This window comes from Dipodomys spectabilis, unplaced genomic scaffold (assembly GCF_019054845.1).
Source record: "Dipodomys spectabilis isolate Male_0828 unplaced genomic scaffold, ASM1905484v1 ptg000001l, whole genome shotgun sequence".
NCBI lineage: Eukaryota > Metazoa > Chordata > Mammalia > Rodentia > Heteromyidae > Dipodomys > Dipodomys spectabilis.
This window is the reverse complement of record NW_024870678.1, coordinates 30232939-30253515: the sequence shown is the minus strand read 5'-3', so window position 1 is coordinate 30253515 and position 20577 is coordinate 30232939. Positions and strand designations below refer to the sequence as shown.

Genomic DNA, 20577 nt, shown 5'->3' with positions numbered 1-20577 from the left:
GAGAATCTGTAGATGGAGAAACAAAGATTATATAATTTATTCTGAATCTTGTGTCCCTATCTTCAGCACCTGGTTGAGTAGTATCTCTTAACTTTGTGGTTAAGTTTGCTGTATTGAAATTAATTTCCTTTATCAGTTTGCAGCCTGCACATGCTAATTACACATTCCTTGTCACTATTTTTCATTTTCATTATTCTATGGGACTTTTACCACAAGGTTGTTAAATGATGAACGGTTTTAGTTATGCTATAGCTCTCAGTCCTCATTTAGATAAGAGTTGTCTTTTAGCAGCCGCACCCTCTGGTTTTTCATCTATCAAGGGTGTGTCTTTCTTCACAGATGTGCACATCACATACAGTGCTCAGTCTGTTTGTCTTCCCTTACCAATTACTATTATCACTAATTTCTGCAGCTTCATAAAACTTTTTGACATCCAATAAAACAAGTGCCAAAATCTTACATTCTTTTCAAAGTTATCTTATTTAGATTAGGCCTTTCTATATGTCATATAAATTTTAGAAACATGAAGAACTTGTTAAAGTTTCTGACTGGAATACTATTCAATTTATAGATTAATCTATAGAGAAGTAATATTTTAAATTTTTACTATTCTTTCCTAGAAAGTACTAATTGCTTTAACATTCTTTCACTGCTCAATAAAACTTTTTATCGTATTTTTTCCACATAAATATATTTATTCTTCTGTATGATATGCCTTTTTCTCTTTTTCTTCCTATTTATTTCTAACTTCATGAAAATATATTTTAGGGATATTACTATAAATGGCATAATAGCTATATTTTGTTGAGTATCTTCTGAAAACTCTCAAAGTTAAGTAATGTGGCACACTTTACATAGTTTACCAATGTGCTTTTTCCATTTGTTGAGCACCTTTATTCCTATTGCTTAGTCTCCTTTCCTGATCATTACTGATCCTTCTTTTCCATTCTTCTCTTCCCATACAGTAATGGTTTGGTTTCATATTTTATGTTCTTTTAGATATTGTTATACTTCTTTATTTTATACATGTTAGCATTATAGCATTCATTTCAAATGAGCATTTGAAGGCAGAAATATCAGATGTTATATTTTTTGAATTCTTTCACAGATGACAATAGCATGACAACGAATGACAATCATGAATTTAACTGCAAAGTTCCTTTTTAATTCTATTAAATTATGTCATTTGCTGGGTGCTGGTAGCTTCGCATCTGTAATCCTAGCTACTCAAAAGGCTTAGATCTAGAACTCTGGGTTCAAAACCAGCCCAGGCAGGAAAGTCCACAAGACTATTATCTTCAAATAACCAGCAAAAATCCAAAAGCAGAGCGCTATAACCTTGAGCACTAGAGTTCAGGGATAGCACAGGCTTTGAGTCCAAGTCCCAGTACAACACACACACACACACACTCTCTCTCTCTCCCTCCCCCCCCCCAAGATTAGCCTGTTCAATGTCAAGACTTCTTGGCTCTGCAAAATTGTCTTTAGTTTTGTTTTTAATCATTTCTTTTAATCACTACTTTGCCCTCCATTGTTCTGTTTTCTTCACCAAAAATATGCTGGCATCCATCCAGAAGAAATCACTTTTCCTTCTTTTCTACCACTAACTTTCTCATCATATTCATTCTCTTGCCCCAAAGTGCTTGTTTTAATTAAATAAATTTTAAGCTTAATCAGCAGAGTCAAAATCAAAAAGTAAGGTAGGTATCCAAAGCTCATGCCTGCGATCCTAGCTACATAGAAGGCTGTGAATGGGAGGATCATGTTTCAAGACCAGTTCAGACTGAATATTCTGCAAGTCTCAATCTCAACAGAGGAAAGCTGGATATGGTAGCACCCACCTGTCATTGCAGCAACAATAGGAAGCCTGAAATTATTGATGGTGGCTCAGACAGGGACCTGAACAGGAAGGAATACTATGTAAAAATAACCAGAGAAAAATAGGGCTGTGGGTATGGCTCAAGCTGTAGAGCTTGCTTAGCAAGCATAAAGCTTTGAGTTCAAACCCCAATATTACAATAAAAAAGTAGAGAAGTAAAAAATCAATATTAATAATTGATATCAAAGGAAGAGTTATAGCTCAAATGGTCCAATACCTACCTAGCAAGCAAAAAGCCTTAAATTCAAACTCTAGTAGTGCTTCCACTAAAAAAAAAAGTTATCAAGAACAGTAAACTATTAAGTAAACAGTAAAACGAATAAGCCTAAACTTTGTGTGTTTGTGTGTGTGTGTGTGTGTGCACGCACGCATGCTTATGTATATTGTGTGCCTCTGTGTGTGTGTTTATGTATGTGTGTGTGTGATCTAGAGGTTTGAACTCTGGCCCTTGTCTTGTTATGCTGGTGCTCTATCACTTGAGCTACGCCTCCAGTCATTTTTGTTCTAGTTTTTCCTCAAATGCTTATTTGGCCTGGAGACAGTCTAGAATAGGACCCTCCTGTGTCTAGCTTCTGAATAGCAGATGTTATAGAAGCAAATTACCATGCCTAGTTTGTTGGTTGGGATAAGTCTCATTAAATTTCTGCCCAGGCTGGCCTCAGGCAGTGATTCAACCAGTCTCCATCTCCTGAATATGTAGGAATTATAGAAATGAGCCATAAAAGGCCATGAACTACCTATCTTAGACAAATAGACTAACCAATGAGTAAAGAAATTCAATGAGAAAGAAGGGAAAAGGAAGGAGGAGAGGGAGAATAAGAAAAACACAGTGGTACTCTATTCATTCTGATGGACACATGCATTAATATCAAATTGACAGTAAAGAAAGTTGAATTCTAGTCTCATAATAGAAATTAAACGCTCGAGACTATACCATCAATTACATGCTAAACTATAATAAAAGCATTGCCAACATTATTTAAAGTTCTCCACAGGAATATAAGGATGTTTAGTATTACAGAAATTATTCATGTCATAAATTAAATCAGTTTTTTTAAAGGCAAATAAAATGACATGCTAATATAAATAAATGCTGAAAAGCATTTGATTAAAATATAACTCCCAACCGGGCATTGGTGGCTCACGCCTATCATCCTAGCTACTCAGGAGCTGAGATCTGAGGATCATGGTTCAAAGCCAGCCAGGGCAGGAAAGTCTCTGAGGCTCTTATCTCCAATTAATCACCAGAAAACCAGAAGCAGAGCTATGGCTCAAAGTGGTAAAGCACTAGCCTTGAGCAAAAGAGCTCAGGGACAGAGCCCAAATCCTGAGTTCAAAGCCCCTTGACCAAAAAAGAAAAAAGAAAATCTAACTCCTATAACTGATAACCAATTGCTAAAGAAAATAATTTTCTCTTAAAGCAACAGACTATATAAGCAGAAAACATCTAGTGAATAGAAAAGCCCTAGAAGCAATATTAAAAATGAGAACTAAGGTACACTAACAATAGCATCAAAAACACTGTTCTACAAATTCTCACCATGACAGTATGGAGGGAAAAAAAGAATATGTAAAGCTTTCATCTCCATCTTAAAAATCACCACAAACTGTTAGTCTGCTATACCTCCTAAGCATAGGGTATTAGTAAAAAGAAAAACTTTGCTCAAAACTTTCTCCCAGCTTATCTTTATAAATAAACACACAAATAAATGAATGAACAAACAAATAAACATAATAACAGACCAAGGAAAGTCAAGTACCAAGCTAGTTTTGGATCTGTTTGAAGGAATAAAGATTATATACAAAATTAGCCTGAAGCCAATACATTTTATTGTTTGCTTGAAGGTTCTTTCTTCCAAATCCCAAGGAATCAATACTACAGTGCAGTTACCTGGCTTCTGTAAATGAGGGCTCTCCCTACTTTTTACAGAGGCAAAAAGCTATTAACAAGTCAATTAATATATATATACATATATATATATACACCCACACACATACACACATACACACACACACACATATTAGAGAGAGAGAGAGTGTGCGCATTAACTAGGTGAGGCATGGGAACCACTGCTAGGAGTAAAATTATAAACAAAAAAAATTATAGCCAGTCATGAAGCTAGTAAAGTAACTGGCATTTTTTTTTTCAAGGAAGGCAGTACTTGTTTGTGAGTATTTTTTTTTTTAATCAACATACTTGTGGCTGTAGCCTCTTTTCTATCCTGTGAGGCTGAAGCTACTAAAGTTACTGAAACAATTTTCTCAAGAAACTTGGTGGTTTTTAAAATACACAGAATTTCATTAGCCAAAAGTCATACCCACAAATCTTTCAGGGCAATCTCTTATTTGACCCTTGCTGAGATGCCAGTAGGCTATGTTTAAAATTCCTAGAGTTTCTCTAGTTGACTTAGGTCCATGTAAGCATACCCAATAGACTTACTACACAATCATATACCCTGCCTTTTTGGTCTACAAGAGATTTTTAATAAAAAGTTGTATAGCTTCACTCTCATGGTTTTCTCTAAAGCACACTTTGAAAAGTAATTTTTCTTTTGACAAGAGCTCATAGCAAGAATTTTCCTAAATCAAGTCTTGATATCTGTCACAAGTTTTCCCTCAATTTCTTTCTCTCTTTCTCTCTACCCCGCTCCCCATCTTTTTCTCTCCTCTACCTCCCCCCCCCCGCCTACATCTGTCTCTTTCTTTCTCTCTTTTTTGCAATTTACCATCAAGCAGAAAGGGAAAAAAAAAATCAGGTCACACTTCCTTGGAAATCTGAACTAAATATACGTTAATCACTGAGATTTTGAAGGAGAATGTTCTGTTCAGCTTTCACTCCCTGGACAGCAAGGGAGCACTTCCTCCAGTTTCAAATTACATGTTCCTCACTCACTCCTGAGCTTTCACTAGCAGTATCTCCACTTGTGGGGTAACAGTTTCCTTATCCAAATGTTTTAGTTATTATGGGCAATTACTCTATGACATTATTCAATACTTCTTTACCATTTTTCCTTTTCCAGTTTCAAGATCTTTTCTCTGGGCATTAAGTTTTTTTTCTTGCTTCTTTTAAAAATTTATCTGAATACAAAGAACTTTCAAGATAACTCATCCTTTCCACAGCAACAACCAATTTTCTTTGTTGGGTCAAATAAAGGCGTATATCCACTGTCTGTCTTGCTAATAGCCCTGGGTATCACTCTACTTTTGTATTCTAGTCTTTAATTTCATCATATCAAACCACTCCCATGTCTAATACTTATATCCTTTTCATTACACTGTTTTCAAGGAAAGTATTTTGAGAATATGATGCAATTTTCACACAAAATGTAATCTCAGGTATTTACTTTGTTCCAATATTGTGATTTTCTTCTTCATATGTGCAGTAAATTAATTCAAAGTCTTTGAAAGATCTGTATAGATATTTTTAGGAATGGTATTTTGGCCAAATATTCTTTAATAACTATCTTAATTTTCCCCATTCATGTGACTGTTGAGCACATTAGAACTTTATAAATATGGAAAGCACAGTATTAGATACATTATAATCAAATAATAGTATAATGCAATAAATGAGTTTTTGTTTCTATGCTATTTATATTACTAAGAAAATCTGATGCTAGGATAGCAACCAGTTCCTGAGCACACACTCACTCACTGTGTGTTCTCTCACTGCACTACTCCACTGGCCAAAATTGTTCTTTTCAAGATTTCTTTTAAGAAAAGGGTGCTCCAATGATATTTAAGATAATATAATAAAATTTTGATTATTAATGTATTTCATGAAATACTGTATTTTCCTTTACTTTTGGCTATATATATCTTTATTCTCAAAATTTTAAAAAGGTATCAATCAGCAAATGAAATAGCCATTTGTATATGTATGTGTATATAGCTATATAAATATAACTGTATGTATATGTGTCTAAATAAGAAGATCTACACATACATAATTAGTCTTCAAATTGCTTTACACTGTTATTTCAAAACTCATGCAAAAATTTAACATTGTTGAGAATACCAGTCATACTAATTCATGGATATAACAAATTAGTGTATTATGTCATAAGATTTTGAGTATGGTACCACAGCCCAACGCAGACTCTATCCTGATTGATACAGTGTCTGTACAAAGAAATGGAGAGATTCCCACACATGGAGCATGGGAAGGTGGACAAGGAATGACAGGATTCTCTCCCTTCTGCACTGGCAAAGTTCCACCAAAGCAATAGAGAAGTCTTGAGCTTAATGCAGAGCTGGGACTGGGGAGAGATGCACTGCTGATATGGGCAGATCCCTAGAACTGGGGACAAAATCTTTTGTCTATCTTCCTTCACCACGAGCAGCCAAATACCCAAGAAAACTAGAATCTTCCAAATGTCTCCTCTATCCTTGTAGCCAATGGATGAAATCTTCCACTTTGAGAAAACAGAGCAAGTTTCACCCAGAAAGCAGGTCCTATTCCTTGGCATTTTAAGGATAATCACTGCCACGTAAGTTTCTAGTCATCCTAGAAATTTCATTCAGAGGAGTTATTCCAAAATCTCTTACTCCTACTATAGTTGTTTACCACAGCCCAAATTTATGTTCTCAGACAGCAAACTAATACTAATCGCATTCCAGATCTGGTCTATGTGCTCCCTCCCTCCCATATAAGGTAGACAGAACCTGGAGTTAGCTGGGAAAATGTGAACTGTTATATTTCTTTATTTCTTCTTTAGCTTGCCTTGTTTGGAGGGTCACTCAAGGCAGAAGCTGAGAATCACAGATGAATCTGTACATATACCTAGACAGGCTAACTTACATTTATTATACCAGGAATATGGTGTGATTTTGGACAAAAGGTAAAAAATGTCTCCAATGCCAACTACATAAACGTAATACACAAAAAAAGCATCATAAGCTATAGAGGATTGCTAGACTGTATCCTTACTCTTGCTTCACATCAAACAAATTCCAGTATGAATAAAAGTGTAGTATCACAACATGAAAATGTAAGAGTTCCATAAGAACATATGGGGAGCTGGGTACAAAGGCTCACACTTGTAATTCCAGCTCTTCAGAAGGGAGAAATTGGGAGAATTGCAGTTTAAGACCAGCCATGTCATAAAGCTAATGAGGTTCCCATTTCAAGAAACAAACTAGGCATGCATACAACTACACAAGAGTCATAGAAGAATCAGTCTGTGGTAAGCCTATGTAAAAAGCATGAGATTCTATCTGAAATATACGAAAGGCTAGAGGTATGGCTCAAGTGGAAGAAAAAGGCTCCAAGTTCAAACTCTAGTAACAAACAAAGCAAAATACAACAAAGAAAAAAATATGTAAAACAAGATTTTAATAAAATTAGGGTAAAAAACTAATTTCAATCAAAACTCAAAAGTTCACAAGTCATATTACAAGAGATTCATTTGTCTAGGCTATTCCACTCACACAAATTTATCTTGCAGATATATATTTACATATAGATATAGTCACCTATGTACCAGGTCATAATAAAAAGAAACAAATGGCAGATTGAAAAATGAGATAAATGTCCATTGATAAAGACTGAATGAATTATGGTTCTCCCACACAATGGAATAGTACATAGCTATGAAAATGGCTGAAGATAACTTACATGTCAATGTTAGTAACTTTATTATTTTTTTTTTTGGGTCCGGTCATGGGGCCTGAACTCTGGGCCTGGGCGCTGTCCCTCAGCTCTTCAGCTCAAAGCTAACACTCTACCACTTGAGCCACAGCGCCACTTCTGACATTTTTTTTTTCCTGCTTATGTGGTGCTGAGGAATTGAACCAAGGGCCTCATGCATGCAAGGCAAGGGCTCCACCACTAAGCCACCTTCCCAGCCCTGTAAGTAACTTTATTGAATATGCTGTTAACTGAAACCATTACCATGTAATATAGTAGTACTATGTAATGGTTTCCCTTATAAAAAAGGGAGCTCTATATTTTCATTTTTATATACAGATAGAAGTGATTTCTGGAAAAATCTAAAGAAATTTATGTGGTTCTCAAAGGTAGGAAACAACTGAATTCTGCTGAATTCTTCCTCCCACCCCACCCATCTCTCCTATGAATTCTACCTTCACATCTGCCTGGCAAGAAGTATAAACATGACTCAAATAAAGTCACATAGATAACCTGTCTCCTTTGGCAAGATATAGACTAAGAAAAATAGAAGCCTGGAAAGGGAAGAATTTTGCTATCATTTTATATCTTTTGATGTAGCAATTACTTTTTAGAATGTACATGAAGCCCATAACAAAAAGTAAATGTAAAAAGAATAGATTAAAACAGAATAGAAAATATCTCATATAAAGCAATACTGAGGTAAATCTTACCTTTCTCGGCAAAATTTAAGTGAATGTAATATGGCAGGCCTTTTCTGACGTAAATTCCATAAGTGTAAGGTGTCATCAGCCAATGCACTCACAAGTGCGCCCTTGAAAACAAAGAATATATCATGTATGACATAGTTTATAAGCACTGGTAGTTCATTTCGCTGCCAGAACACTATCTCAGATTTCAAGTCAGTGCCAAGATGTTTATTTCTAAGGAACATTTATCCAAATTTGACAAAGAAGATAGAACAATGTATTATATATGTGTAAAAATGCTTTAATGTTTTCAATAACCTAAAATATAATTTAATATCTAAGAAACCGAAAGTATACTAGGATCTGTGAGATGGTATGGTTGAGATAGCTATTTAAGATAATAAATTACATGATCAATAATGGACATATTTTTTGACTAAAGCAAAATGATCTCAAGTTTAATTTATATAAGACAAATTATAATAAAAGATTAATACCCATTGGCTATATTGAAGAAAACTGACATTAGATCCTGCACCAAAATCAACCCCAAATTGATCAAAGATGTCATTTTAAGACCAGATAACCTAAAAATAGAACAGGAAGGGATAGAAACAACACTCCTTGGAACAGGTCAAAACTTCCTAAGTGGGGCTGGGAAGGTGGCTCAGTGGTAGAGCGCTTGCCTTGCATGCATGAGGCCCTGGATTCAATTTCTCAGCACCACATAAGCAAAAAGAAAAAAGCCGAAGTGGTGCTGTGGCTCAAGTGGTAGAGCGCTAGCCTTGAGCTGAAGAGCTGAGGGACAGCGCCCAGGCCCAGAGTTCAGGCCCCATGACTGGACCCAAAAAAATCAAACAAAAAAAAACTTCCTAAGTAAAAATCTAGAATCACAAAAAATCAAAGAAAACACTAGAGAAATAGGATGCATCAAACTGAAGAGTTTCTGCATGGTAAAGGACATATCTAGCAAGATAAATACAAAGTCCATAGAATGAGAGAAGATTCTTTTACCAGCTATGCATCAGACAAATGTCTCATATCTAAAATACACTTAGAACTCAAAAATATTAACCCCACAAAAAACAAACTCTCAAATATACAACAACCCAATTAATAAAAGGGCTAAAGACTTAAAGAGAGACTTTTCTGAAGAAGAAATAAGAATGGCAATGGACACACAAAGAAATATTTGACATCTCTGGCCATAAAAGAAATGTAGATCTGCTGGGTGCCAATGGCTCACACCATAATCCTAGTTACTCAGGAGGCTGAGATCTGAGGATCACGGTTCAAAGCCAGCCTGGGCAAGAAAGTCCATGAGACTCGTATCTCCAATAAACCATTAGAAAACCGGAAGTGGTACTATGGCTCAAGCGGTAGAGCGCTGGCCTTGAGCTGAAGAGCTGAGGGACAGTGCCCAAGCCCAGAGCTCAAGCCCCATGAGGACAGAAAGAAAGAAGGAAGGAAGAAATGAAAGAAAGGAAGGAAGGAAGGAAGGAAGGAGAGAGAAAGGAAGAGAGAAAGGAAGGGAGAGAGAGAGAAAGTGAGAGAGAGGGGGGAAGGAAGGAAGGAAGGAAGGAAGGAAGGAAGGAAGGAAGGAAGGAAGGAAGGAAGGAAGGAAGGAAGGAAGGAAGGAAGGAAAGAAGGAGGGAAGGAGGGAAGGAAGGAAGGTCTATACCACATTGAGATTCTACCTCACCCCAGTTAGAATGCTCATCATCAAGAAACAATAACAGATGCTGGCAGGGATGTGGCCAAAAGGGAACCCTACTACAATGTTGTTGGAAATGTAACATTGTTCAACCACTTTGGAAAGTAGTAAGAGTTTCCTCAAAAGATTAAACACGGAGCTTCCCTATGACCCAGCACTCCCACTTCTGGGCATTTACCAAATGACCACAAACCATACTACACTAAAGCCACCAGTACAACCCTGTTCATTACAGCATTGTTTACCATAGCCAAGATATGGAATCAATCCAGATGCCTCTCAATAGACAAATGGGTCAAGAAAATGTGGTATATATATATATACATATATATATATGCAATATGCACATTCTTTCCATCAAAAAGAATGACATTGCCCCATTCATAAGGAAATGGAAAGACTTAGAAAAAAAATGATACTAAACAAAGTAAGCCAGACTTAAAGGCTACATGGTTTCCCTCATTTGTAGTAATTAGAATGTGCCTATAAATCTTCAAGTAAAACCTAAGGATAAAAGACAGATAATTACACCTGTACAGGATTAATTAAACAGCAGGATATCCCTTAGGAAGGATCACAATGACTCAAAAGCGATGTATATATGATCATATAAAATGATGATTATTGCCAGGTGCTGGTCGCTCACACCTGTGATCCTAGCTACTCAGGAGCCTGAGAACTGAGGATTGCTGTTCAAAGCCAGCCTGGGCAGGTAAGTCCACGAGACTCTCATCTCCAATTAACCACCAAAAAAAACAAAAGCAGAGTTGTGGCTAAAAGTGGTAGAGTACTCGCCCTGAGCTAAAGAGTTGAGGGACAGCACACAGGCCCAGAGCTCAAGCCCCACAACAGACAAAAAAATAAAAAATAAATGATAATTATCAAAATGAACTCCAAGAAATAGAAGCAAGAGATTTTTTTTTAATTGTGCTGTTTGCAGGTTTTTTTCTTTTCTTCTTTCCTTTTTTTCTTTGGTTTATTCCCTTCTGTTGATATATATGATTTCTGTACCCTTTGTCTTGTATATAAATTTATCCGATTTGGGGAGGAGAAGGGGAAGCACAAAAACAGTGAGACAACAGGTGAACCAGTTCAGCAGTGAAACCCACTAGATATTATGTTGGAAATGAACTATATGGCTTTGGGAGGAGAGAAGTTGGGAAGAGAAAAACTGAAGAGAATGAGGGAGGGGGTGACATTGTTTGAACAGAAATGCATTCATTACCTGATTCATGTAACTGTAATCCCTCTGTGTACATCAGCATTACAATACATTTTTAAAAAGATTAATATCTATATTTTCTTCCAACTACTAGAGAACAAAGGTAGCATCTGGCATATTGTAACTTAGTGTCTGAGTAGTTGGGATATCTAATTTAGAAAGTAAAAAACACCTGATACTATTAAATACTATTATTCATGAAGAAGAAAATTGCCAGATGTAGGGAGAGTCATTAAGGTAGCTCTGTCTCACCAGACACAACAAATCAGAATTTTTAGAGCAAGGATCTATGCAGGTGAAATTTTTATTATCTCAAGAGGTGCTTGTGATATGTAAGATGAAGAATCTCTTGGCTAAGAGTTGACTTATTAAGATATCTAAATGGTTTTTTTCTCAAAAGAGTGCTAAGGTACCCTTTATCTAGACTCAGAGAAGACTAGGACAAGAGCTAAAGCACGAAGAATTTGTTTTAATTTCAAAAAAGATTTAAAAAATCTAACCCTTTAAATTATTATGAAAAATGTTAAAAATGTTTTAAATAGTTGTTCATTTCTCCAGGAAGATTAAAGTAGTTGTTTAAGTAAGATTTACATGATTTCTCCAAGTTGTACAAAGTTCTCCATGGACTTCTCTACTTTGTAGCCATTTTGCTATACAACATAGCAACTGGAGCAGAAATAGACAAAGTCCCCCTACACACTCTTTTTCACTAGGAAGTAGTCTATTATGTCTGTTTTCCTCTTATGGAAAACCAATATAGTAAAATGTTATTTGGATCACAATTTTACTTAATTTGTTCTTATAATTATCATTAGCATTTTACACTAATAGTGCCTTTCTTAAATCCTGATGTGAAGACTTATCAAAAGCTAGAAGTATTCAGTATTTCCTCATATGCCTATGAGTTTATTTCATGAATCTTAAGGATTTGGAATAAAAATCATTTTCACAACTATCCTCATACAGAAAGAGAGACTTTTTCTTGAGTACTCTGTCTTCCTTCTTTGACCAGCTATCCACACCTGTCATTACTTGCGATAAACATCTATGTGTGTATGTATATATCATTTATTATTAAGCAGGAGTACAAAGAATTTATAATTCTATGTCAGGTTAGGAGTAAAATGCATCTTGATCAATGCTATCCCTTCCATCGTTATCCCTGAGTACATATATTTAAAATCTGTAAGCACATTGTTTCCTGTGCTAATGAAATAATGTTTCTTAAAGCTCTGTCTATACTTCACATTTTTAGCAAAAAGAAAAGAATCAGTGACTTGAACCATAATCACAACCTTTGTTGTGAAGCAGTAGTCATTTGAAGCACTAGTCATTTTCTAATAGAAGCTGGTTTCCTGGTTGTAGATTAAAGCAATTCACTAAAATGCATTCTGTAACCTATATTAAGTTCAATTTCTAATAAAATTGTACTATAGACCTATATAAATTTCAACATCCCTGAAATAAAGCATCTAGTACCAAAAATATTTACCTTATATCATTCTGTTTGCAAAACTGTTTAAAGAAAATGTAATACAACTCTTTGTGATGTCTTAAAATGAATTACTATTATCTCTGACCCAGAAGTAATTATCTTTTGTTCAAATATTTAAATATGACTGCATGAAAGAAATCTGAGAGGAGACATGGCCCAATTTCAGCTCCAAGCAGAGAGAAGAAAACAATTCGCTTACCTCATTAATCAGGAACTGGAGCTGGATCACTGCAGCTCCGCTGTCATGCTGGCAGTAACATTCTACTCCTGGACGACCAAAACTGTTAAAGTTCTATTAAGGAGTTTATGGTATGTATGGGCATTTCATTAAAGAAACATATAAGTTATGTAAAGAATAAATATTCCAGTGATATGATTCTCAATTCAGGACACTTACTTAAGTTGAAATTTAATTAGCTCTCTCACACATAAACAAAAGTAAGTTTTTGGTGAAAATCAGAAGTCTGTAAGACAAAAACTGTTCTTCCTACAACAACTGAAATATTAAAATCAGTAATATATAAAAAGGTAGCATTACTTTGACTCAATGTAAGCAGTGTATCCTATGCTAATAAAATGGTGTTTCTTCTAGTGATTGAACCAATAAGAAACACAACTGGAGGCAGGAATCATTTAATATACTCTACTTTGTTAATACTTTAACTTTATTTAGAGTTAATATACTGTATTAAGTCTCAAACTGTTTTCTCTTATGAAAAAGGAAAAAAGGTAGCTGACCTGCAGAGCATCTAATTTTGTCCACATCAGTAACTAACAAACCCAAGAAGTAGGCAAATGTCATTTCAGAATACTGTTTTTAGAAAGTCTGCTTATTGTCACTTTTCACTGTTGCAATATATTTTAACGTAAGCCAACAATATAATGAAGAGAAACAGGAGTATTCCAAGATTTTAAACAGGCCTTAATATCAATTAATATCAAATAGTCATATCATCTCTTCATGAATCAAGCACTATTATAAATGATATAAATTAACTCAATCCTCAAAAATCTGTGAATGTTATTATTCCCAGTAGCAGAGATGAAGCTGAACATGCATTCTGGCTCCAGAATCCACTCTCTTGTTTTTGGTGTTTGTTGTTGTCTGTGTGTGTTGTAGGGCTTGAACTCAGGACCTGGGCTCTGTTTTTTGCTCAAGGCTATTGCTCTACCACTTTATGTTCTAGCCACTTCTATTTTTCTGGTGGATAACTGGAGATAAAAGTCTCACAGCTGGTGGCTCAAGTCTATAATCCTTGCTTCTCAGAAGGCTGAGATCTGAGGAACATGGTTCAAAGCCTGTGAGACTCTTATCTCCAATTAACTACCAGAAAACTGTAAGTAGCGTTAGGCTCAAAGTGGTAGAGTGCTAGTTTTGAGTGGAAAAAGCTCAAGGACTGCACCCAGGTCCTGAGTTCAAGCTTCAAGACCAACAACAATAATAGAGTCTCATGGCATTTCCTGCTGGGGCTGGCTTTGAAGCTCAAACCTCACATTTCAGTTTCCTAAGCAGCTAGGATTACAGGTGTGACCCACTGGCCCCCACCTAAGATGGTGTTTCTTTTTAATTTTTCAGTGTTGAGGACTGAACCCAGGACCTCATGCATGCTAAGCATACACTCTACTACTGAAATACATCCCCAGACCTGCTCTCTTAAAAAGTATGTGGAGTAAAGAGCAAAACATATATACAATTCTCTGTGTATCACACACTATCATATGTATCTTGTCATAAATTTGAAATAAGATAATCATTCTAACATTTTGCCATTCCAATTGTTCCATTATTGGAACAATTCTTTACAACAGTGAAATATTATCATTCATCTGTGAAATCCTATGGAATCTAAACCACCAAGCGAAACCTTAATGTAAGCCATAGACTAGGAGAAAAATGATATGGCAATGTGGATTCATTCATTGTAATAAAACCATCCTGATGAGTGAGGCTGATAAATGCCAAAGACTATGGCCATAGGGGCAGGGAATACATGGAAATTCTCAACTTGAAACAGTTCATAAAAAGTTTGTTGGAAAAAAATAACATACTAACAAATAGTCACATCTTCAAGATGATAGGGTGGGTAGACTTCGTTTTTTTCTGCTGATGCTAATCTGTCATTTAAGTCAAACTATAAAGTATTATTTCTGCAGAAATATATAAAATGCTTAAAAGAAAAATGAAAGATTCATAGGTAAAACATTTGAGGCTTCTCTTGATGTAATACAATTTAACAATTTAGAAAAGATTCAGCAATATCTGAAAATTAGGCTAAGTGCTTTCTTTTAATGTGAATAAAACAAGCATTGCAGCAATAGAGTAACTGCAGCACCTAGTTGTACAGTCACAATGTAGCAGGACTGCACCGGACCTTTAGTTCCCTTTAGTTCCCTTTCCACTATCACTCTCTTTTAACTTGTGCCAATACTTGAGGCTTGAACTCAGGGCCTGAGCACTGTCCCTGGAATTTTCTGTTGTTCTTGTTCAAGGCTAGTGCTGTACCATTTGAGTCAAGTTCTCATTCCAGTTTTTGGTAGTTAACTGGATATAAGCGTCTCATGGCTTTTCCTGCCCAGGCTGGCTTTGAACCATGATTTTTAGATCTCAGCCTGAGTAACTAGTAGCTTCCAGTACCACCTGAGGTAAATTTTTTTTTTTAATTTATAAACCACTTTGAGTGGGTGAATATGCTCATTTTCATTATTCACTGTTTTGAGGATTATTTCTATAGAGGTTAAAATGAGTTATATTTTTGTCACATGTAATACTTTAGAACAGCTTTTAATATACTTTTATACTTTTAAATGAGCTGCTTATTCAGTGTACTATGAAATGAAATCATGAATAGTGGTCTTGGTTAAATGAACAAGAAGAAATGTATATTCTCACATAGAAGTAAAAGCAGTCTTTTGTCCTAGCATTCACTCTCAGCTATCTAATGGCTAAGTACAGTCGTCACACACTGTATCATGGGATTTTGCGGTATGTAGGTATTTATATATTTATGACTTTGTTTTTGCCTAAAAAAATTAAAACTATAAAAATATGACAGTGTTAATTAAAAGTTAGTAAGCGTGTGGGAAACGTTTATAGGAGAATGGGAAGGGTTGATAAAGCCTTAAAAATATATATATATATATAAATAATAAATATAACGCTGCTACTTCACATATTTTCACCTATTGTGGGGGTCTCTGGAACATAACTCCTACCATAGTTGAGAGGTTTCTGAATCTAAAGGTGGAAATTCTTTTAAAAGTACAACACGTGATGAAAAATATAGTACAAAGACACAATAGACAGAAAAAAGGTTTTAAAACTTTCCTTTTCAAAAGACTAAAAGGGAAAAAAAAACACATAAAGGAAAGCAACTTAGCTTAAAGTACTACCGGGGCTGGTGCCTCCAGATTTATGGTGACCTCTGGCAGAGAACTGCTGTTAAAAACCAGAGGTACTGCTCTTACAAGGAAAGATTTGTACTTTGAAGAAAGGGTAGGATTAATCACTCAAAAGACAAACTCGCCAGGGGTGGAAGGAATCTAAAGATGCACTTTTTAAATGGGAAGAAACACAAAATTATAAAAATGCCTTCAACTAAAAAAACACACAACTATTTCAAATAAATATTATGAAAACCAAAACTACCAGCTAGTTTTCATTTAAAAATATTTCCTTGGGAGAGTTAGGAAAGAGTGACATTGTCCAAAATGAAATTGTGCTTATTTACCTGACTTGCATAACTGTAAAGCCTCTGTACATCACCTTCTTAAGAATAAAAAAAAATTTAAAAAAATTACCTCTAGCCCCCATTTTAAGGGAATCTAAGTTTTTCTCAATGAGTACTTCTTTTAATTTATAGCATCAATATATTAAAAATTATGCTGCTATTAATTTGTCATGTATATGATGTATATACACATCTACATATATACGTACACATACATGCATGTTTCCAAAATGATTAACACTAGTTGGAGCAGTAACAGCTGAACAGACCTATGTATTTATTATTACTGTAAAATAATGCAAGCAGAGGGCAGTTTTAAAGCTTTTAAAGGATATATAACTTCAGTTTCCAATTAAAGTACCATATGCAGCATATGCATTCTTCCATGAAGGAGCTTATCATTTATCTGATTCTAAAGCAAGTAACCAAGCAACTGAACTTGTTTGTAAGACACTTGTAAGTTTGGCTGTTTTTTGTTTGTTTGTTTTTAAATCTTACTCATTCTTCAGGTTGTTTGGTTTCATAAGTTAAAGAATTATTTTGAAGAAAGTGTATACATACCTAACAAGTCAAAATATTACAGTCAAGTGCTTTTATTCACTTATATCTTTAACTGTATCTATCTAAATGAAAATACACATATCTATATGAGAGAAAGTATTAAGAAAAAGCTATAAACTCAAATATATTTTAATTACAATTAGGAAACAAAGGTCTAAAACAAATGGAACATTCCATTAAAGAATTGATCACTGGGCTGGGAGGGTGGCTCAGTGGTAGAGCGCTTGCCTTGCATGCATGAGGCCCTGGGTTCGATTCCTCAGCACCACATAAGCAGAAAAAAAAAGCCGAAAGTGGCTCTGTGGCTCAAGTGGTAGAGCACTAGCCTTGAGCTGAAGAGCTGAGGGACAGCACCCAGGCCTAGACTTCAGGCCCATGACCGGACCCAAAAAACAAAACAACAAGAATTGATCACTGAGTATCTTAACTATTATATGTATGGGTAATGCCTTCTCACAGAAAAAAAAAAAAAAACAGGCAAAAATTCAACTTTCAATATAATTAATCCATATTACTGATAATGAATTGACATGATATGAATTACCTGTAATCCTAAAAATGCTTTTTTATTTATAACTGATATAACACAAGTATAATTTATGAAACTTATTAAAATGTAATTAGTAATGCTTTCCTGAGCACTGCACTCTACAAAGATTTTATACCAAAGTGAAGACTGGAAAACTTTGGCTATCATCAAATCCAGCCTTCCAATTGATTTTGAAAAGACAGTTTTATTGACACTCCTTTACAAACACTGTCTATGGTTGTCAGTGTGTTCTCTATAGGCAGAGTTTAATAGTTGTCAGTGATCATAGCACCTAAAATAATTATTTAGTCTTTTACAGAAAACATTTGATTCCTAAATTGAGATGGTATTTTAAATGTGTACACACACAAATACATCCACATAGTCACATACATCTCCTACGTAACCTTTATTAGAGAACATGTAAAGTTGACCATTAGGAATCTATATGTTTCCTGGATCTTCATTTTTACACACCAACTTCTGCATACCTTCTGGCTGACTTTGCTGGTGTGCATTATTTGGACTGTAACCTTTACAACTTATTTTAAGAGAAAAATGTCACGGAATACTATTCCTGTATTTCCCAAAAGATTTATTATACTTTTTAATGTCTACATGATATCTTACAAAGAATGGTAATGTATAAATTTAGACTTTAGATTCTGAATTAAGAATATGATGGCTACACAGTTGGAAATAGAATGCAATCAGAGAAAATACATCATAAAGACACTAGGCTTTAGACACAGAGTTAATGAAGAAGGAAAAGAGTATTCTAGACCTAAGAAATCACCAATTGCATGTGTCAGTGTTTAATATTAAGTAGTAAACAGTAAACTATAATAAGTAACTGTTTAACAAACAATTGTTACTAGTGAACAATTCTACTCCTTGTCTTTTCCTCTCAGCTTACCTTCTACCCACACCTAGGGGGGAAAAAGGGGAAGGTAGGAAAGTTAGATGCTAGACAGCGTTAGTATCCAAAAGTTCTTTACAATAAAACCAAGGATGCTGGGCTCCACTGGCTCACACCTATAATCCTAGTCCTCAGGAGGCTATGCTGAAGACAGTGGTTTGAGGCCAGCCTGGGAAAGAAAAGTCCCCTTGAGACTCTTATCTCCAATTAGCCACTTAAAAACCAGAAGTGGAGTTGTGGCTCTAAGTGTTGGAGTGCTATCCAGGGATAGCACCCAGGCCCTGAGTTCAAGCATGACCGACACAAAACAAAAATACGAATAAAAAAAAAAAGGACAATGAGAGTTTAAAACAATTTGAAATGTTAAGTCTGAAAAAGGTTAAAAGTAAAACATCTGAATTCTTCAAAAACATTAAAACAAAAATGTAGTTATATGTAAAATACTACTTATATACTAGTTATATGTAAAAATTCTATTTTTAAAGTACAAAATAATTATATAGATGCTTGAGTGTCTTTACAGAAATCTGAGTAAAGAAATCATAAGTTGCCATTATCTCCCTTAGCACGATTTAGTTGCATGTTATTAAGAAAGGTTCAACTGAGTACTTTTTGATAGCAATTTTATAAACTCTAAATTTATCTCATGAAAATTCAGTCAACAATCACTTTGGTTTGCTTCCCAAGATATATATACTCTGTCATGTGTAAAACTCTATCTTAATAAGAGGTACTCAGATGTGAAAGTTAGCATGTAGTGAAACAACCTCTTTTTCATAACATTCTAAGGTATTTATCTGTATGAGGCAAATAAAAAAACTATTCCTTTCATCTTCATTCCCAAATACTTAGTATTCCTTCTGATGATGATAATATGCCAAATCAGTTCAGAAAATCCTCATGTGAACACTGCAAAATAAACAACCACTGACATTCTGAGTATTTCCTTCTTATAAATGTATCTCTTCCAATACATGAAAAGTAAATTTAACATTAAAGCCAAATTAATGGCAAAAACATAAAGCTTAGCCTGGCATGGTTTCAAACCAGTCCAGGTAGAAAAAAATCCATGAGATTTTTATCTCCAATTAACCAGCAAAAAGCCAGAAGTGGAGCTGTGGTAGAATACCAGATTCAAGCAAAAAAGCTAAAGGACAGTGCCCAAGCTGAGTTCAAGCCCCTGTACTGCCACAAAAAGAACAAAAAACAAAAAAACAGCTTATCTTTTCCTTAGTGATACTCAATCCTAGTCCAGTAATTCAATTATATTCTACGGTTATAAATATTCCATATTAATGTACAAACATCAAATTCAGCACTATTGTACTGTTTGTACTATTGTACAAATTCAGCACTAGAATTACCGCATCAGCAATTCAAGTCTCTAAACTTTTGTATAAAAAGCAATAAAATCATGTGATCAGTAACTCAGTATTATTTATAATATAAATGTATTTTAAATTTGTATTTCAATCAATAATATCCATGGGAGGTAACCTTTGCGAATGATACTAAAATATACCATACTTTCCTATGCCATGAGATTCAGTTACACCAGGGAAATGCTTATGGTAGAGCAATTACCTAACAAGCCCAGACCTGAGTTTAATCTCCAGTACTGAACAAAGAAAATTAAAACATTATAACCTACCATATTGGTTGCATTCAATAAGAACCTGCTGTTTCAAGAAAAAATGTTCATTCACGTACTCTTCCCTGATCTCTTTTGTAAACAAAGCCTTGCACTGTTTAATAAACATCTACTAAGAGACTGTGATACAATCATGACATTCAAGGTCAGAGTGGAATCTAATACTTCTCCCCTTTAACAAGTACTCGTGTCAATTAATCTGAAGATCCTCTAGATAAACATAGCTCAAAGAACTCCCAAATCCTCAAGATGGACAAACTCTTAGGGAAAAACAAAAACAAACAAAAAACTATTTCCTCATCTTACAGGAAAGGGAATTGAAGCACAGAGATTTTTTAGTCCATTTATACAAAATAGTCTGAAAACTAGAACAGAAATCTAAGGCAATTGTTCCAAAACTTCTTCGCTTCAGAATGGCAAGGTGACATTCAACAAATTATACCAAAAACCAAATGGGAAACAGAGAATACCAAAAAGAAATAAAATCTATTTTACTTAAGGCAACAAAACTTATAAGGCAGATCTGACTCCCTCAATAGTTAAAACATCCTTTCCATATCT

The 20577-nt window shown here is 34.9% G+C and overlaps 1 protein-coding gene across 5 annotated transcripts in view; it reads right to left on the bottom strand.

Moving 5' to 3' along the window:
• Stxbp5 (syntaxin binding protein 5) overlaps positions 1-20577 on the bottom strand; it is a 104306-nt gene that overhangs the window by 76283 nt on the left and 7446 nt on the right. For all 5 annotated transcript variants that reach the window (XM_042686654.1, XM_042688033.1, XM_042688703.1 and 2 more), the window contains exons 3-4: positions 12828-12909; positions 8222-8322 (exon numbers count right to left, since the gene is read on the bottom strand). In XM_042686654.1, coding sequence (XP_042542588.1) covers positions 8222-8322; positions 12828-12909 — 183 coding nt within the window. The remainder of the gene's footprint in view (positions 1-8221; positions 8323-12827; positions 12910-20577) is intronic.